This window comes from Nelumbo nucifera, chromosome 7 (genome assembly GCF_055504915.1).
Source record: "Nelumbo nucifera cultivar China Antique chromosome 7, China Antique-T2T, whole genome shotgun sequence".
NCBI lineage: Eukaryota > Viridiplantae > Streptophyta > Magnoliopsida > Proteales > Nelumbonaceae > Nelumbo > Nelumbo nucifera.
Window position 1 is genome coordinate 44794610 of NC_142655.1, and position 21229 is coordinate 44815838.

A 21229-nucleotide genomic window follows, 5' to 3' on the forward strand; every position below is an offset into this window, starting at 1 on the left:
AATTAGGTCTTACAAGGGAGGGTCGAATTATTTCATGTAATGGGCCATCAAACCCTTGGCACATAACCGGATTTAAGCCACTTAAAACGTGACCCATGGGGCTAAGATCAGACCCCATCGAACCATGGGTTTGGTCCAACCAGTTTGGACCAAACTAGGTCAATTCGGCCTAGGGTTTGGTGCCCAAGACATGTTACAATTTTCAAGATTTTGATCGGAATTAATTAACAGCCAAAATTGACATTCAATCATAGTAAGAAAACACATAACATAGGGTTGCAAGTGTGATGGTCCGAATCTGATTCGGACAAACTACAAACCTGTAAGAAAAGGGTTAATCGCAGATTGCAGATTTCTTTTATGGAAAAATCTTCTCCTTCGTGCGCTCCAGCAAGTCTTCCAATGTAAAAAAAAATAGAAAAACCTAATTTTCTATTAATTACATCAGATCGAGTGCTATACATTTTGTCTAAAATAAAAAAAAAATTATTTACAGACTGAAATTGAATAGAATGAAATTGCAAGGTGCGCAAATCTTGGCGCCATAAAAGAATTTGATCTCCATCACACAAACAACCCAAAAAATCAAGAAATAATCGTAGAACCATTCCAAAATTATTGCAGAATAATAAAGACTTAATTTCAGATCAAAATGCCCAAATCTGAGAACCGAATTCTTAGAAAAACTGCTAATTTGCGCAAATCGGGTAGAACAGTTCTACCGATTTGGTCTGCTTCAGATCTGATCTAAATTTTGTTCAAGACTTAAACCTAGCTCTGATACCACTAAAGGGAAGGGAAGATCCATCATATGGATGGCTGGACTATGCAGGGTGGCTGGGAGAAATTTCAAAAATTTCTTTTCTCCCTTATGGGGATCGTATTCCCAGGTTTAGAAAAACTGTAATTTTTAAGGATCGTTCTTGAAACAAACCGGACCACATCTGAAACCAAAAGAAAGGGAGAGCAATACCTGATACGGAATCCACACGTGTAGCTCCCAACGTAGGTGTTCACGCCCAAAGAGGGTACCAAAACCCGCTTCCACTGAAGATGGCGCAGCTTGAGATGAAGCAGGTTCAGCAATGCAGTCCTTCAGCAATCGGCTTGGATCAAATAAGGAGTGTGAGCATGAAATCTGATATGATTTTCTTGCAAAATCAGAGGTAGGAATTGACTTCTATCAGTCCAAAAACTGGAGATCGAATTAGGGTTTGGGCAGCAAGAACAGAGGGAGAGAACTGAGAGCAGAAAAGGTTAAGCCTGAAGCAGTTCGCCCCCTCTATTTATAAGCCTTAAAGATCAGCTTCTCCTAATCCAATTAGGACCTTCCTAATCCAAATCTTTATTTGGATCTGGACTCCTTAAGTGGATAAGAGTTATCCCCTTATCCCATTGCTGATCTAAGCCCATATCCATACCCAAATTCGCCCAAGTCACATGACTTCTTAAACTGTCATGTGACTTCTTAATTAATCCAGTTAATTATGGGCCTTAGGCCCATTAAGCTAGCAAGCTCACTTTTCTTTTCAATTACTAGCTAACTTGGCTCTCTTTGTATGGCGTGGGACCCTAACATTGATCTCACAAAAGCCATATGGGTTCAGCCTAGCTTCTGTGACAAAGCTTGGCCGAATTCATTGCTAAACACAGTGAACCCCTGAGTCCATTAGTACGGGCTCTTAATGGGCCCAACACTTACACTAAATGGCCCTTGAGTCTAACCATCTTATGAAGGCCCAAGGATTATGTTCTTAAGTAAGATTAGCCCTAAATGGTCTTACACTTAACCTCTTAGCCCTTAATGATCAAACACTGCTCGACGAGAGAGGACCTCTCCCTCAACTGCAAGGTATAGTGTTGCACTTTCTGCTCAGATGGATCCTGGGAATTAAAACCTTTTGCAAACCTTTTCATAAAACATAATATATATATTTTGCAAAACAATTATCAAACACGGTTGAAATCGACTGCCGGTAGTTTTGGTTTCCATCAGAGAGAGTGCAGTCCCCGATCATTCACTTTGTTTGACAAAGGGGCTGATTCTGTCACTATGATCACCCACTCAAGTGAATTCTCAGACCGCCCCAACATACCCAGGTTTTGACCCCCGAAGGACCTCATTGATTGGCATATCAAAGACAACCTAACCCGACACCTAGTGCAGTACCATAATCGAGTCTAGGGGTTAGGTGTAACTTTCCAGTTTTTCCCACCAGTCTCCAAGGTCCAGGGCATAACTGGAAAATGGTCCGGGTTCAGTGTTTCAAACAAACACACACTACATGTGCTTCGGGTCTAACCTTGGTAGCTGAGACAAGCTACCCCAATCTACTTAGCAACACATTAGTGTCTGCCTTGGTAGGATAAACTTCCCCAAGTCTATGCAACGACTGAGAACATTCTAAACTAACACGAGTCTCATAAGTGTCCAGTTTAAGGGTAATTACACAGAAACACACCAAGTATAACATGAATCAATTATGTACTTTTATTCATTTACAATAAATGTTTAATGTACATCAATCTGATTGGAGCTAAGGGTATACACTATCTAACATTTTCATCTTCTTTAGAGCCTCTTTTTCTTTAGTAGATTTAATTTTGCAAAGGTCCATGTTATTTTAACACTATTAGTGTTACGAATTTGATGGTACTCACTCTTCAAATCTATCTTTGAAAAGACTTGTGAGCCAGCCAATGTGTCTAACATGTCATGAAGGCGATGTATGGGAAACCTGTATTTAATTATAATCTTGTGAAAAGCGCACACATGCCAACTACCATCTTTCTTTGGCGTGAGGAAAGCTGATACAACACATGGGCTTAAGCTCTCACGAATCAGCCCTTTATTCAACAACTTTGTTACTTGTTTTTGGAGCTCCTCATGCTGTCAGCATTAAATCTATATGATGTTATATATCTCTTAGGGGAGGAAGGCCATTGGGTAATTCCTCAGGCATCACATCAGCATACTCATGAAGTAGCTTACCATCTCTAGAATAGGGGTTTTTTTGCTAGCTTCTTTTGTAACCAACACATAAACAACATCCAAATTTCCATCTTGAGCCAATTTGTTTGAGGGGAAGAGAGTAGTGGTTGGTTTGGTTTCCTTCTTTGGAAATGAATCAAGTTGCATTGGTTTGAGAGTTATCTTCTTATTGTCTTTCAAAAAGTTGTATGTGTTATTGTCCACTTAATGTATGGTCTTATGGGTCATATTGCCATGGGCATCCCAAAAGAATATGGCATGCATCCATTGGGACAACTTAACAGCATACCAATTCTTCAAATGTATTACTAATAGAGAAATTAACTAAGCATTTAGAAGAAACTCTTATCTCATTTCCTTTGTTGAATCACAAAATATGATATGGTTGGGGGTGTCGAACAGTCTTGAGCTGTAATTTATCCATCATCTCTTGAGAAACAAGATTCTCACTACTCTCACTGTCAATAATCAGGTTATACAACTTCCCACCAGCTGTACAATGTGTTCTAAAGATATTCTTTCTCAATCAACCCCCTTGTAGTGGTTTTTGAGGTGCAACCATAGTGTGTCATATCACTAGAGCTTCACCCTCAATGTCCCCATCCAATTTTTCTTCTTCTGTAGTATTAGTTTTAGTAGTTTTAGGCACTTATCCATCATCAACATGGCCTATATCATCTTGTTGTTCATCAATGACTTCATCAACCAGATGTGTTTTCCCTTCAATCCTTCTCTTAGGACATTCATTTGAACGATGTCCAAACTCCATACACCTGAAACATCTAATAGTAAGCTGCCCTTAACCCTTAACCGCTCTTTGCTGCATTTGAAGTCCTTTGGATTGTAGGTCGTGTTTGGTTGCTCACATGACCCTTACCAGCCCCAACACTTCGACCTACTGATGAAGATGTACCTTGGACAACACTTAGTATTCGCCTCGAGCTTCGACTCTGTTAGAGTCGACTAAAGAGGGGTATTTTAGTCTTTTGCATCTAAGTAATGTGTTAGTTATATGCCACATAGATATGCAGGGGCATTTCTATCTTTGTATACTAATTTGTTAAATTTAAATAGATGGTTGACTGGGTTAGACTCTTTGTCTTCTCAGTTCGACACTTTTATCTTCTTCTTCCTCTTCTTCTCTCCCTTCTTCTTTCTCTTTTCTTTCTCTGTTTTCAATTCGACTAGACAGCTTTGACATGGTATCAAAATGCCACTGATAAAGGACGATTACAGCTTTCTTTCAATCAGCTCTTTTCCCTTCCGTCTTCTCCTTTTATTTTCGTTTTTTTGGGTGAGCAATCTGGTGTAGAAGTCTGCGGTGAAACCCAAATATCTGCGGCAACCTCTAGGGTTTCGGTGGCTTGATTTCTGGTGATAGGGGGCGAGTGCAACAGTTCGAGTGAACAGAAAAAAAAAACAAATTTTTTTGTGGACTGCTGTCACCATGCGTGATAGCAGTGGTGGTTGAGTAGGTGCAGTCGTGGTAGTCTGAACCCTCTAATGAGCAGTTTCAAGAGGGATTCTTTGTGGTTATAATACTGCCTGTTCACAGTACAGTAGTGTTCAAAGTGGCCGAATGTATGCTAGGGCAAGTTTGTGGTGATTATAAGTGTGTTGGTTGTTAGACAGTTTTGTATGCCCTTAGCTTCAATCAGAATGATGTACTTTATGAGTTTATTGTAAATGAATAAAGATACATATTTGATTCATGTTCCCTTGGTATGTTTCTGTGTAATACCCTTAAACTGGACACTTAATGAGACTCGTGTTAGTTTAGAATGTTCATAGCCAGTGGGTCGGTCTGGGGAGACCTATCCTGACAAGGCTGACACTGTAGTGCCACCAAGTCGGTTGGGGTGGCTTGTCTCAGCTGCCAGGGTGAGACCCTAGGCACATACAGTGTAGGATTAATTGAATCTTTGAACTGGACCAGATTTCCAGTATTGCCCTGGACCTTGGAGATTGATGGGCAAAACTGGAAAGTTACACCCGACCCCTAGACTCGATTATGATACTACACTAGGTGTCGGATTGGGCTGTCTTTGATGTACCAATCAGTGAGATCCTTAGCGGGGGTCAAAACCTGGGTATGTTGGGACAGTCCGAGAATTCATCTGAGTGGGTGATCATAGTGACAGGATCAGCCCCTTTGTCGGACAAAGGTAATGATCGGGGATGCACTCTCACTGATGGAAACCAAGACTGCCGGCAGCCAATTTCAACCGTTGAGATTTGTTTTGCAAAATATATTTTATATAAGATATAAAAGTATATATATATGGTTTCTAAAATGTTTGCAAGAATGTTTTAATTCCCGGGATCCATATGAGTGGAGAGTGCAACACTGTTCCTTGCAGCCGAGGGAGAGGTCCTCTCTTGTCGGGCAGTGTATGATCATTATGGGCTGAGAGGTTAAGTGTAAGACCATTGAGGATAATGCCTGATGGGCTAATCTTGTATCTGCCCACAGTCCCTGGGTGTTACAAGGTGGCTTGGCCCAGGGACCACTTAGTGTAAGTGTTGGGCCCATAGAGCTCATTTGATGGGTTTCAAGGGGTACACTGTCTTCAGCAGTGCATTCGGCCAGGCCTTGTAACAAAGGCTGGGCTGAACCCATGTGGCTGATGTGTAGATCAATGCTTGGGTCCCACGCCATACAAGGAAGCCCAACTGGGCAGCAATTTGGAAGGTTTTTTGAGTACATAACCTTAATGGGCCTTAAGCCCATTTCGAACTGGGCTGATTTGATCAGTCATTTAAAGGGGGCGAATTCTGAAGTGGGTCAGCTAAAAGGATTGGGCTTAGACCCTATCCACTCAGAGAGTCCAAGATCTAAATAAGATTTAGATCTGGAAACCTCCTAATTAGATTAGGAGACAGCTGATCTGATTTGCAGATAAGATAAGGATTATCCCTTATCACTAAGGGACTTCGAACCCAAATATGATTTGGATTAGCAACTCCTAATCTGATTAGGAGCTGATCCCTTTGAGATTATAAAAGGGGAAGGGGGCGGCAGCCTTTTACATCATCAACAACATTCTTCTCTTAAAGAAAGAAAGATTGAGAGATTTCCTGCATACTGTGAATTCTCTCCTGCCGCCACCTTCCTGCCATTGCCATTCCTTCAGTTCGATCTCCAGTTCTTGGGAGCAATCAAGATTTGATCTTGATCTCAATCTTTTGGGAAAAGATTGGTTGGAGCTGTACTCACAAGCCGTCTAGTTGATTCTTGCGAAGGGTCAAGTTCTTTTGAAGAACATTGCTGATTCTGCTCCATCCTTCACTGCGCCATCTTCAGTGGGAGCAGATTTTGGATCCTTCCTTGGGCGTGAACACCTCCATTGGGAGATAGTATTTCTCCGTATCAGGTATAATCCTCTCCCACTCCTTTTGGTTCAGATCTGGTTCAGTTTATGGTTCAAGATTGATCCTTGAAAATATGATTTTCTAAATAGGGAATACGATTCCCAGTTGAAGGGAGAGATAAAATTTTTGAAATTCGCCCCTTATTCCGCAATCTTTTGGGCGTCCATAGGATGGATCTCTCATCCCTTCATTGGTGTGGTAGTTGAAGAACAGTAGTTGCAGTGTGGAACTGATATTTTTCTTTGTGAATGGGCAGAACCAGTTTCGTAGATTGAAATGGCATCGATGGGCAATGCGAGTGGTGACCAGAAATCGAGTGTAATGATCTCCTTTGATTTTTTAAGTGTGCAGATGACATCCATCAAACTCAAATGTGAAAACTATGTTCTGTGGGCCAAGTCGGTGGATGTTTTTTTGAAGGTAAGAAGAAAGTGAAACATGTACGAGAGGATAAACCTAGTGCTGAATCCCCGGGTTTTAGTGATTGGGAGCAAGAGGATGCTCAAATCATGACATGGTTATGGAACAGTATGGAACTTAAAATCAGTGTTAACTTCATGTTTTTAGATACAACAAAGGATATATGGGAACATGCCAAGAAACTATATTCTGGACAAGACAACACTACAAGGGTTTATCAGCTTTATCAGGAATACTACAGTTTGAAGTAGGGAAATCAGACTCTTGAAGAATATGCCAGTATGAAAAATCTTCGGAATGAACTTAATGCCTATCATCCCTTAACTCCGGATATCAAAATTCAGCAGCAACAAAGGGAACAACTAGATGTTATACGGTTCTTGGTGGGGCTGAAAGCAAAGTAAGAACTTGTCAGAGTATAGATATTGGGAGGGTCTGCTCTCTCTACTCTAGAAGAAGTGTTTGCCCGTCTCCGGAGGGTATCTCTTAGCCCTACAGAGAGTAACATACCTTCCGACAGAACAACACTTGTTGGCACTCGAGGAGGTTCTTATGGGCACAAAGGAGGTGGTCGTATAGTTAAGGGAGGCCATGGTAACCCTATGGGTGGTCGTACTAGTGGAGGAGGTCGTGATTCAAGGGGAGGTCGTGGCAGAGGAAAGGGGAGCACTACTAGGAAATGCACACATTGTGGGAGAGAAGGACACACAGTTAACTTTTGTTATGATTTGCATGGCCCACCATCCACATAGGCTAATCATGTAGTTGTTGATGGTGGTGAAGTCAATGATACTCAACTAGTTGATCCAACATCTTCTACAGTCACAACTACTTATGGGAAGGAGATGATGAGTATTCCAAGAGAGAAGTATGAGAGATTCCTTCAGGCCACTTGACATCAGAATACTGCCGCCCTTGCTCATTCAGGTATAGCTTGCCTAGCATCCAAAGCTTCACCCTGGATAATTGACTCTGGAGCCTCTGATGACATGACCGGGACTCTAGGTGTGTTTTCCTCTCTTTCTCCAGCCTCCACATCAAATAATGTTAACACAACATCTCTTTCTTTGTCTTCTGTTTTATACGTTCCCAAGTTTCCTTTTAATCTTATATCTGTTAGTAAACTAGCCAAATCCCTTAATTGTTCTATCACATTTTACCCTTCCTCTTGTGTTTTTCAGGATCTAACGACAGGGAAGAAGATTGGTGGAGGGCATGAAGCTGGTGGATTGTATTACCTTGACGGTGGTGGTTCTATAGTTGCACTTCAAACCTCTTTGACTCCTCTTCAGTGGCATTGTAGATGCGGTCATCTGTCTCTTAAAGCTCTCAAGCTTCTTGTTCTGTCATTGAGTCATTTGTCGTCTTTGCAGTGTGAGTTGTGTTAGTATGGGAAACACCATCGGGTTTCCTTCAGTCCTAGAGTTGATAGTCGTATGTTGAGTCCTTTTGATTTAGTTCGTTCAGATGTTTGGGGTCCAATCAGAATTGAGTCATAATGGTTACAAATATTTTGTTATCTTTGATAATCCTGGAAGGTATAGAAGGCTAGTGGGGAAACTAAATTATCTAACTATCACTAGGCTCGATATCTCATTTGCTATCAGTATGGTAAACCAGTTTATGCAGAGTCCTCGAGTGCCTCACTGGGATGCAATTCTTAGGATTGTGCGGTATTTGAAGGGAGCTCTTGGCCGTGGGTTACTATACAAGCCAGGAGGTGATCTTGAAATAGTTGGATACACCGACGCTCTTCTGTCTTTGTATACTAACTTGTTAAATTTAAATAGATGGTTGACTGGGTTAGACTCTTTGTCTTCTCAGTTCGACACTCTTCTCTTCTTCCTCTTCTTCTCTCCCTTCTTCTCTCTTTTCTTTCTTTGTTCTCAGTTCGATTAGACAGCTTTGACAGACTCAATTAAGCTTCAACCTTCAGAGCTTGCTGATATGCATCCTTTACCTTATATGGGCAATGTAGGCTGACCTGATCTTGTGTTGGCAACCTTAAACCATTGATATATCTACTAACTTTTTGTTAAGTTTTTGTCATGTTACTCCAAATAGTTAATTTGTTAAACTCTTTTGTGTACTCCTTTACACTCTTTTCCCAATGCCTTAAATTCTGCACCTTTTGGTAGAGAGTTTGCTCATAATTTTTCCACCAATCCAAGGCTGTCCCACGCATCTTTGCTGTTACAAGTTTCACTTTTCTTTCTTCATTCATTTCTTTCCAATCAAAATAATTTTCAATGCTGTCCACCCAGTCTAGAAACTTTTTAGGTTCCAACTCACCATTAAACTCGCTAATATGAAGTTGAACACCTTGACCTTGATTGGATTGTAAAGCCTGCACTATTCGATCTTCCCACCGTTGGTTGTTATTCCTTTCATATTGATCACCTTCAGTTTGCTCAATGTCTTCACTTGATTCTTCACTAATAATGTCAATTGGCTGTTCATCAACTCTAGGAGCTTGTCATCTTCTTCCTAGCCCCAAATCACTTGCTACATCACCATTCCTAGCAGCATTTTGAGCTACCAGTTGAGCAAGATGCTCAATTTGTTCTTGCAGCCCTCTTATAGCCTCTTGGAAAACCTCTACAGTGACTTGTTGTGGTCTTCTACCACCCCTTGCAGCCATAATAATATAGCAAAACACATCAAGGAGATGAACTTTGAAGTAAGCCCAAGGAAAGAACTTACTTTGATACCACTTGATGTGGATAGAAAAACAAATTACATGCAACACTTAAAGAATACAACAATAAGCACAAGAAAAACCAAGCTGAAAACAACAAAACAAGTTGGATTTTTAGGGATTTCAAACCTGAAACTGAAGTAAAACTCCTCCTGGAACAGTTCCGCTACAGTAACATCCGTAGCATGCTGGCCTCTTGCACGGACATGCAACAATAGAGGAATCGAAAGGTGCCAAAATGGGTTGACTCCTCAAAACCCAAGTTCCCGATACTTGATGTGAATAGATCGATTAGCCCTAGATTAGTTCTAGGTAAGAAGAAGAAGAAGAAGAAGGAGAAAAAGAGAAAGAGAAGAAGAAATGGTTCGGTCTAGAGAAGAAAAAATCACTCTCTCCTAGCCGACCCACTTGTATTTATATTGTATATAAGCTGAATTACAAAAGACTGTATTCCCTCATTAAGTATGGGACACATAACTTAAACTTAAACAAATAGACTATTCACTCTCAACTAGATAGACAAATGACCAAAATACCCTTGTACTGTCCACTCTAACACTTGAAAACCTTAGCTGGGGCTGAACTACAACTTAATCAAAAGAGAAAGAACTAAAAGCCCCTATAGAAACAACCCCCTTCTCTTTTATAAGACACAATGGCTTGCTGGACAAGCCAATTAAAATATTTGCACATAAGCCCCTAGAATGTTTCCCTCTCACAAGTCACAAGAAACTGCTTAAGAACAAAACTAACTTCAAATGAACCCCCAAAAGATAACTTTTGTTACAAAAGACCCAAGAGACCAAAACCCAATAGATGTGCACCCAACTGCCCTTGACCAAAATGTCAAAAATACCCCTGGTCCCAAACTGTAAAAAAGCTACCCAAAAACAACAATTTGTTGTCCTACTACAAAATCATGCAAAACAGAATACATTCACTTTTTTCTTTTTTTTTTGTTTTTTTGCCTCATCATTTAGATTCTTCTCCTAACTTCTATCTTGATAACATCCAACTCGTTCTCAATCCTTGTATTTATAGAGAAATTATCTCATGATCTTCCAAATCAAGCTTTTTGACTATGGTGCCATTTGACAAGTCTTTTTTGGAAAGATCTTCTGGAAGATCTAACATCCAAAAGATGTAGTGGGCTTTTATATAGAGATCTTGGCAGCCTACAGACCGTTTGGTTGGAGGCATGTCTTTTCACGTGAAGACGAGACAAAAAAAGGTGATAAGCTTCATTTTTAGCTTCCTGAAATAAGCTTGAATCGAGATTTTCATATCTTTTTGGGGCTAAGTCTTTCGGCGGCTAGATCTTCCCCCAACCAAACGAGAAGAGACAAAAATGCCGGCTTCCGGGCTTCTAAAGACAGTCTGTACAGAAAGGTGCTCCAAATGGGACCTATGTTATCCATTTATTGGGTTGACATTCTTTGAGAGTTTCAAACCCAAAGGGTGTTACAATCAAAAAACCTAATTTATGCACTAATTAATTTGATTAAATTCTATGAATTCTTTTAAAATTAAAGGATTTAGATGCTCCTTCCGGGTTTTAATTTTATTATTGTAAATTAAAGATGCTAACCAATATCTTTTGAAAGAAAACACAACAAAAGCTCAAATTAGAAGAAATTAACGTGGATGCCTGGCTGTTATGATTCTGGGATTACCCTAGTCATGCAGTTGCCCGATCTGCTATATATTGTGCAGCTGCACGGTTATGTAGACAAATGTTTAACCATGTATGGTAGCTGCTCAACAATTGATGCTTCCAAAACTCCTTAAAAACATCTAATGAAGCCTCTATTTACATGTTCAAGAAGTTTTTTCTAATCTGGTCCACTTTACTAAAATGCCCCCAATAATTCTACAAGTTAGGCAGATGATAGAGGGTCAAAACGGGGAGTCTACAATGGTTTACCAATGAAATTTAAAATTTTGCCACTATATATAAACAATGCATCAGAATCATTAGGAAAAAAATAGATTCTTGAAATATTTTGTATCAGTACCTGGCAAAATGGGGAGATTGTGATCATAGTTCTCCAAATATCACCAATATTGTGAACTGTGCTTCTGCAATCTGCATTAAAATGAGTTAACTGCTTGTTGCTCCTTCAATTCAATAAATTACCTCCAACAAGAGTTCAATAACCAATATAGATCTTTTATCATCAATTTCTCAAACCTAACCAGCATCTTTGTAAGCTTCTACATTAAGATGTCTATGATTAGCAAGCAATAATTTCTTGCTAGGAGATGACTTCAAGTACCCAGGTACCAGTACCTTGTTAGCATATTCTTGCTGTGGCTCCCATGGAACATGCTTTTATTGGCTTATAACCCCAGCCAGATATGCAATGTTAGGCTTAGGTCCAGTTAGAGACAAATAGAGAAATCTTCCCACTGACCTCTGAGATTTTCATACCACAAAGTTACTGATGATTAGGATCAATTTAAGTGCTAGTTTAGCTTCCAATTTCCTTGGTTCTTTCAATAAATCCAACTATATCCTTTCAGGAAAAAAAATGTCCTTGGCAACTTCAATAGCCAAAAAATACTTAAGTTCACCTTGATCCAAGGAATTTACATGCTAATTTCAAGCTTAAGATTTTTTTTTTTTTTTTTTTTTACATCTATCACAAACATTTTGAAATGACTTTCTTTTCCTTTGTTAACACATGAAAGAGCCATTACCAAATGTTTGTCCTAGCTACCTGGGATCTTCAGAGTGGTGGACTGGATAAGGACCTGAACTTCAACATTTTTTGTATAATAACTCCAAAACCTTATGCTCTCAGATGGACCAAATTGAATCATTTTAAATGTTTTACTGGTTTACAGATTCCAGTTTTGCAATCAAGTGTGGTGGTCCAGAGCTGACAGCTCTAGATGGTGTAGTTTTTGAGAGGGAAAATAAATCTCTTGGCCCAGCATCATACTATGTAACGAACACAAGCAAATGGGCTGTTAGCAATGCTGGGATGTTCTATGACAGAAAGGGATCATTGTACACCCAAAACTCTTTGGCACAAATTACAGGTGGAGGAACATTAAACTCTGAATTCTTCAGGACAGCAAGACTATCTCCAGGATCATTAAGATACTATGGCCTGGGTTTGGAGAATGGAACATATAATGTAAGCCTACATTTCGCTGAAATAGGATATGATGATCAAAGTTCACGCACCTGGAAGAGTCTTGGAAGGCGTGTTTTCGATGTTTACATACAGGTATGCATGATATGATGGATATCTTGTAAGATAAAAAAATCTTGATCATTATGCTTGTCTATATCTTCCCCTAATTCAATCCCTGATTTTCAGAATTTTTAATTTGAGTATATAGGGCCGTTTTTCATTTACATCCCTAAACTATTGCTTTATATTTTATGTAGTATTTAGTTTAATTCAAAGATTTTGGACATGTGGAAGCCTAGAAATGACTACATATCCCACCTTCCAGGGGTTGATCTGGTAAGTTCCCACATTACTGGGGAATATACCCACACTAACCCTCTTATCACCAAAATAAAATATATTAATTACTAACTGATAACTAACATTAAAGAGGAGTTGGGAAAAGCCTTAACCCCTTCCTAGAGACAACCTTAATTCTATTCCACCCTCCCATTGTTGGGGTGCAGGGGTGCGCAAGCTGTGGAGAGGGTGACATAGACCTTCTGTCACATGCTAGCCATCCGAAAGATTAAGCAAACTCAATTCTCTATTGGATCAGTTCTAACAGAAATAGGAGAATGTAAAGACACTTTTTTTTGTTATTTTTAATCCATATCTACCATATATGTTCCTAAAGAAACAGAATTTAGACTCATACAATAGAAGTCTATCGTGATATAATTAAGTTTGACTTGAAAGCCAAATAATCCACATACAATGATTCTTTAATCTACATATGATGGAAAATAAACTCAATATATGGTCTTAAATAATGTAAATAAATCATTTTCTAGTAGGGGCTTTAAAACAAGTTTCCCTAGACAAAGCTAAATATAAACAAAAAAAACAAGGTGGATAACTAATTCTTAATTGAACTGATTTAAATTACAAGAATCATATAAATCTTAAGATTTATGAATCAAATCATAGGATTCAAAAAGAATCATAAGTTTTTCGTAGAAAGGATTCAGACATAAGATTCAAACCAAAACCCTTGGAATTGATGATTCAAATTGTGAAACATATCATCAATTACAAGATTTTGAGAACATTGAATTGCATTACAAATTTGAGCAGAAATTTTCTGCAATGGATCATAAACTTGAGAATTAATTGCCAGGTTGGAAGGCTTTCTTACAATGAAGGTATTGTTATTGGTTACAACTTTTTAAATACCACATATAATATCTCAGCCTACTTCTTTGGCACTGAATTTTCAGCTCTTTATTCCTACACTGCCCTCTATTGCACCTATTGTTATATTGTAATGTTTATTGTAGGGGTATTTAGTCTTTTTCTGTTATGTTCTCTCTACTATTTATCATTTCACTTATTTAGGGGTAATAATGCAATTTCAGATTCATTAAAACAAATAAAGAGATGGGCAGCAGTTGAGAACCAGTTACTTCAATCTTGACTGGGTTTCAGCGCTTTTTTCTTCTCCGAGTTCTTCTTCTCTTCTCTCTAAACTTCTATTCCTACTCATTATGGGAATTTTCTACACTTTTTCCTTTATTTATTGTCACCAGCCCAGTTTGTACAAGAGAATACACCAGAATTCTGGGGTGTCTGACTGAATGAATGTACAATTACAGTACAGCATCAGGACTATGATGTATATATAATGTATGTACAATTACATAAAAGTCCTTATAGGACTAAAGAAGAAGAAAATAAATAATGTACAACGTACAACTGGGACTATGATAATACAGTACAGCATCAAGACTCTTCACTCTCCCCCCCAAATTAATGCTCATGAATTCACATCAGTTTGCTTATAAGAAAAAAGTGTCTAGATATCGTCATGGCCTTTGTAAAGATATTGGCAATCTGCATATCTGAGGCAACATGAAGAAGAGAAATGAAGCCAGCAAGAAGAAAGTCTTTAATAAAGTGGCGATCCACCTCAATATGCTTCACCCTCTCATGGAAGACAGGATTAAAAGCAATCTTTATTTCACTGGTGTGGTCTGCATACAAAGGAATAGGTGTAGATAGAGGAAGACCAAGATCTTCAAATAGTGATTGAAGCCAAACATCACTTAACATAGATGACATTGTCCTATATTCTGCTTCTGTAGATGACTTGGAGGCAGTTTGTTGTTTTTTGCATTTCCAGGAGATGAGGGAATCACCCATGACTACACCACCCTATAGTTGAACATCGGGTGTCGAGGCATCCTGCCTAATCCGCATTAGCATAGGCCCTCAACTACATAAGAGAGGAAAAAGAGAACTGTCCCTGTGATAAAGTACCACGGACATAGCGAATAATCCAATGGATAACAGTCAAATGAGGTTTACGAGGGTTAGAAACAAATTAATTGACAACCTGAACTGCATGAGAAATGTTAGGATGAGTCATAGTGAGATATATAAGAGACCTCACAAGTTGTTGATAGAAGGAAGCATTGGTAAGTGACCTTCTGACTTAGACAACTTAAGATTTAGTTCCAAGAGGGTATCGACCTGCTTTTTATCAATAAGAAATGCTAACTTGACAAGACCAAATGCATACGTGTTGACAAACAAAATATTCCCAATGACTACTTTGGACTTCAAGTCTTAAGAAATAGGTAGGAGTGCCCAAATCTTTCATGTGAAAAGAACTGTGAAGTAGTGATTTGAGTTCTCGAATTCCTTCTTCATCATTTCCAGTCGACAACATATCACCTACATATAAGAGGAGAATTGTGATACTCTGAAGCCTTTTTCGAACAAAGAGAGAATGATCAAAAGCACTTTGACTATATCCATCACCAACAATGACATGTCAGAATTTTTCAAACCATGCTTGAGGAGCTTGTTTCAGTCCATATAATGAATTCTTCAACCGGTAAGCAAGAGAAGTATTGGCTTGCTGTAAAAATGCATTTTTCACATCCAATTGACAGATAGACCAAGAGTGTGCAGTTGAGAGAGCTATAGTGATTTTAGTCACAAGAGCAAACATCTCCTCATAATCAATACCACACTACACTCCTGTGTATAACCTTGAGCCACGAGACGAACATTATATCAATCTAGTGAGCCACCAGACTTCAACTTGATCGAGTAAACCCATCTACTCCCAATAATGGAAGCATCTGAAGGAGTTGAAAGTTGAAACAAGGTCCCAAGTGTCGTTTTCATGCAAGGCTTGAATCTCTGCATCTATGGCATCTCTCCACTAAGGACTACTATTGACTTACTGGTAAGAATAAGGGATATCTATGAAAGATAAGACAACAGAGAAGGAGCTATGATTTGAAGGGAAACCATAAGCTGTTAAGTGGTTTAGAAACATAAGTAAAACGACACAAAGGAGTAGAGGGAGCAATAGGGGTATCAGAAATAGGAGTATCACTTACAGGGGTAATGGCAACAAGGGCATCTAAAATTGACTAAAGATCCGGACTGGGAGGAAGGGGGTCGTAGGTCTAGGATCTGAGCCATGAAAACACTTACGAGAGAAGACAAGAAGATCTTTTACAGCATCTGAAGACGAAACATCTTGTGAATAAAAATCATACAAGATAGAAATTGATGGTACAGATAGTTTGGCAACTCCAAAAAACAAAGAAATATGCTCAAGGAAAACCACATTCCGAGAAACACGAATACGACAAGTAGAAGGATCATAACAAAGAAACCCTTTGTGATTAGGACTATACCCCACAAATGCACACATAACAAATTGAGGAGAAAGTTTAGAATGCTCACGAGAAAGGAGATGTACAAAACATACACATCCAAAAACATGAAGATTAGTCAAATTGGAGTGTAACCAAATAATTTTTGATGAGGAGACATGTTAGCAAGAATAGAAGAAGGGACACAATTGATAAGAAACACAACTGTACTAGCTGCCTTTACCCAAAATGATGGAGGCACATGTGATTCTTGTAGAAGAGTTCTCACAACATTGAGAACATGTCCATTCTTACGTTTTGCACACCATTTTGTTGTGGAGTGTTTGGACAGCTCCGTTAAATTTGTATTCCATGATTCTTCAGATAGGATAGAAAATCTCCATCACAGTATTCTCCCTTTGTCAGTACTTGAAAAGTCTGCACTAGGTGCAACTAGAGGTGGTAGAAGTTGCATCTATGGTAGAGATGGCAACACCAAAGGAGGTGGTCGTGGTGGTGGAGCGAGAGGAGGTTGTGGTGGTCGCAGAGATGCAAGCATTAATGGTCATGGTACTAGTAGTTGTAGCATAGTAAGGGAGTGTAGTTATTGTAGAGGACATATAGGGAATTTCTATTATGATTTACAGGGCCCTCCATCTACTTGGGCATATCATATTGTAGTAAGAGAGGATGGTGCATTGATTTAAAAGGCGCACCTCAAGCGCACAAGAGGTGCATTTTGGGGTATGCACCTCCCCCATGTCCTAGGCGCAACCCTTTCAAAAGGCGCACGCCTGGTGCGCCTAGGCGTGCGCCTTGCGCCTCAGCCCAGGTGTGTGCCTTTTTAAAATTTTGCGCTTTTTGTTGTTTTTTGTCTAACGACTGGGCTAATGTTGTTCATTCATTGCAATAAAATATCTTCTTAAAAGGCAATGAAAGTTATAAAATCATTATTTCTTATGTGAGAAATAAGAATTTTAGATCCTAACATAGGCTTTTTCAGGCTTGCCTCAAGGGGCGTGGTACAAAGGCGACTCATAGAATCAAGAATGCAATATATTTTACATCACATTAGCTACTTGAAGAAATGCAATTAAGGAGAAAAAGAGATTGCGGGTTTTACATGCTTGAAAATGCTTTATATGTTTGCTTTTATTTTTAAATTTTCATTTGAATACGCTTTACATGTTATGTTTATGTATTTTAATTTTAGATAATAGGTTTTTTAAAATATATATTTTAAAATTTAAGTTTATATTTTTTATTAACATTATGTTTAATATTTTTTGAATTTTTTGCATTTTTTTTGAATTTTTTTGAATTTTCTGCCTTTTTATTTGATTTTTTAGCTTTTTTTTGGCCATTGTGCTTTTTTTGCACCTTGCATTTTTTAAACACTGGGATGGTGGTGCTATAGGTGATGACTCCACTATTTTAGGATCTAGGAAGGAGAAGGAGATGGTCTCAATCACCCAAAAAGAGTATGAGAAGCTTCTTCTTCTGGTATTATTGTAACCCTTGCAAAGTTAGGTAGAACTTGCCTTGTTTCATCTTCTAAGTCTTGGATTATTAATTCTAGAGCCTCAAATCACATGACTAGGCCTTCGGACTTGGTTGTATCTTTATCCCCTTCCTCTACCTCCCAATCTATCACCCTAGTTAATGGAACTACATCCATTATTTCTAGTACCAGTAATGTAGCTTTACATTTTGACTTCTCTACCTTCTGTGTTATATGTTCCTAAATTTCCCTTTAGTCTAATGTCAATTAGCAAGTTGACGAAAATGTTAAATTGCTCTATCTCATTCTTCCTCTCCTATTGTGTTTTCCAAGATTTAAGGACTGAACTAGAACAAACAATACATTTTGAGGAGATATTGTGTAGACAAAATCATAGGAGTTGTGGTTAAAGGAAGGTAATTGTTTTGGAGCAGCTACAGTAACCCGAACCAGTGAAGAAGGAAGAAGAAGATGAGGAAGAAGACAAGAGAAAGAGAGAACAGGAGGGTTTAGTCGAAACTGATTAGTTTCTCATTCAGTCGACCCCTAATGTTTATTAGGTTCTAATTACACTTACAAAGACTAAACTGCCCTCACTTAAGTGTGGGAAGAGTACTCTAATAAAACAGCCACATAAGCAAAGTACTTAACTGACATGAGATTACTAAACTACCCCTATTCGACTCACACTAACACTCCCCCTCAAGCTGGAGAATATGTCATATAATCCCAGCTTGTTACATAGATAGTTCACTTTCCCTGAGTTTAGAGCTTTTGTAAACAAATCTGCCCATTGATCATTCGAGCCCACATGTTCTGTGTTTATCTCTCCAGCAAGGACCTTCTCCCTCACAAAGTGGCAATCAACCTCTATGTGCTTTGTTCTCTCATGAAATACAGGATTGGATGAGATATGGAGTGCATCTTGGTTGTCACAATACAGTCTCATAGGTTTATCCATGTGAAACCCAATTTCTTGTAGAAGATTCCTCAATCACACTAACTCACAGGTAGTATGTGCCATGGCCCTATACTCAGCTTCAACACTACTTCTAGCCACAACCGTCTGCTTTTTACTCTTCCACGTCACAAGATTTCCTCCAAGAAATGTGCAGTAGCCCGTAGTAGATCTTCTATCATTCACTGAGCCTGCCCAATCTGCATCTGTATACCCCACCACTTCAAGTTTTCCACCTGGTTTATACAATAGTCCACGGCCTGGAACTCCTTTCAGATACCTCACAATTCTAAGAATTGCATCCCAGTGAGGTATACGAGGGTTCTGCATGAATTGGCTCACCACACTGACTACAAAGGATATGTCGGGTCTCGTGATAGTCAGATAGTTCAGTTTCCCCACTAGTCGTCTATACCTTCCAGGATCTTCAAATACTTCTCCTGTATCACTGCTCAACTTTACATTTGGTTCCATAGGGGTCTTAGCCGATTTTGCACCTAACAGTCCTGTTTCTTCCAATAGATCAAGAATATATTTTCTTTGGCACAAATTTACACCTTGTTTTGACTTGGCAACCTCTATTCCAATGAAATACTTCAATGTTCCAAGATCTTTTGTTTGGAAATGATTTTGCAGAAATACCTTTAATTTGCCAATTCCTAATTTATCACTGCCAATAATGACAATATCATCCACATAGACCACTAATAGAATCTTCCCAGCTTCTGAGTCATAGCTGAATACTGAGTGATCTACCTGGCACTGTTTCATTCCAAAACTCTTCACCACTTCACTGAACTTCCCAAACCAAGCACGCGGCGATTGTTTCAACCCATAAATTGCCTTCTTCAATTTGCATACTTTACCATCCTCCCCCTGAGCAACAAACCCAAGTGGTTGCTCCATATATACCTCCTCCACAAGATCACCATGGAGAAAGACATTCTTTATATCAAGCTGAAACAGAGGCCAATCATACATAACTGCCAGGGAAATTAGTAAACGAACAGAACCAATCTTAGCCACCGGAGAGAATGTCTTCATGTAGTCCACTCCATACAACTATGAGTAAGCTTTAGCAACAAGTCTGGCCTTCAGACGCTCCACACTACCATCTGGCAAGTATTTCACAGTATATACCCATTTACAGCCCATAGCATGCTTACCAGGTGGGAGAGTAGTAAGTTCCCACGTTTGAGTATGTTGAAGAGCAGAAAGTTCCTCCTCTATTGCCCGCCGCCAATCAGGTGAACTGAGAGCTTCTTCAACATTGTTAGGTATGGAAATAGAGGATAAAAGGGAAACAAAATGGCGATGTGAGGTAGAAAGACGAGATAATGAAACAAAATTGGAAATGGGATGGAGGGTAGAACTGCGTTTACCTTTCCGTAAGGCAATGGGTAGGTCAAGGTCTGAAGGTTCAACAATAGGAGCCATGAGAGGATCCGCAGATGAGGTAGAAGCTGGAGGAGGGGCCGGTGTCGTTCGACGTGTATACACTTGCCGGATTGGTGGACGTTTGGTGGTGATCTGCACGGGATGAGGTGATGAGTCTACTCCAACAACAACATCTGGAACTGGATCACTGATAGGAAGAGGAAGAGGAAGGACGGGTGGAGACGAAGGCGCTTCAAGACTTGAGAAGAAGGGGACTGACTCAAAAAAGGTGACATCATGGCAGACATAGCACTACCGGGTAATGGGATTATAACACTTGTACCCTTTTTGAGTTCGTGAGTAGCTAAGGAAGACACATTTAATTGAGCGTGCATCTAGCTTGTCTATTCCAGGGCTCAGATTGTGGACAAAGCACACACAACCAAAGACACGAGGAATTAATGGGAATGGAGATAAAGTGGGAAACAAGATAGAGAAGGGGGACCGACCATGAAGGATGAAGGAGGGCATCCGATTAATGAGAAAACATGCAGTGAGTACAGCATCACTCCAAAACCGTTTAGGAACATTCATGTGGTGAAGAATAGACCGAGCGGTTTCAAGAAGCTGATGGTTCTTCTGTTCAGCTACCCCATTTTGTTGAGGGGTGAATGCACATGATGTCTGATGAATAATGCCATGCTGTTCTAAATACTGTTGAAATGAAGTAAGAAAGTATTCACGACCATTATCTAAACGGAGAATTTTGATTGGAACACCAAATTGTGTGCGTCTTTCAGCATGGAATTTTTGAAAAATGGAAAACAATTCACTTCTTTCTTTCATTAAGTTAATCCATGTCATTCTTGAACAATCATCAATAAAGGAGACAAAATACTTGTACCCATTATAAGACTCTATTTTGATTGGACCTCAAACATCTGAATGAACCAAAGAAAAATGACTCAACATACGACTCTCAACTCTTGGACTGAAGGACACATGACGATGTTTCCCAAACTGACATGACTCACATTGCAAAACTGACAAATGACTCAATGACGGGACCAAAATCTTGAGAACCTTGAGAGATGGATGTCCCAGTCGGCAATGCC

General features: G+C 39.3%; 1 protein-coding gene across 6 annotated transcripts in view; it reads left to right on the forward strand.

Moving 5' to 3' along the window:
- Positions 1-21229, forward strand: part of LOC104589724 (putative LRR receptor-like serine/threonine-protein kinase At1g56140) — a 109149-nt gene that overhangs the window by 52749 nt on the left and 35171 nt on the right. For all 6 annotated transcript variants that reach the window (XM_088891283.1, XM_088891286.1, XM_088891287.1 and 3 more), the window contains one exon: positions 12330-12718. In XM_088891283.1, coding sequence (XP_088747409.1) covers positions 12330-12718 — 389 coding nt within the window. The remainder of the gene's footprint in view (positions 1-12329; positions 12719-21229) is intronic.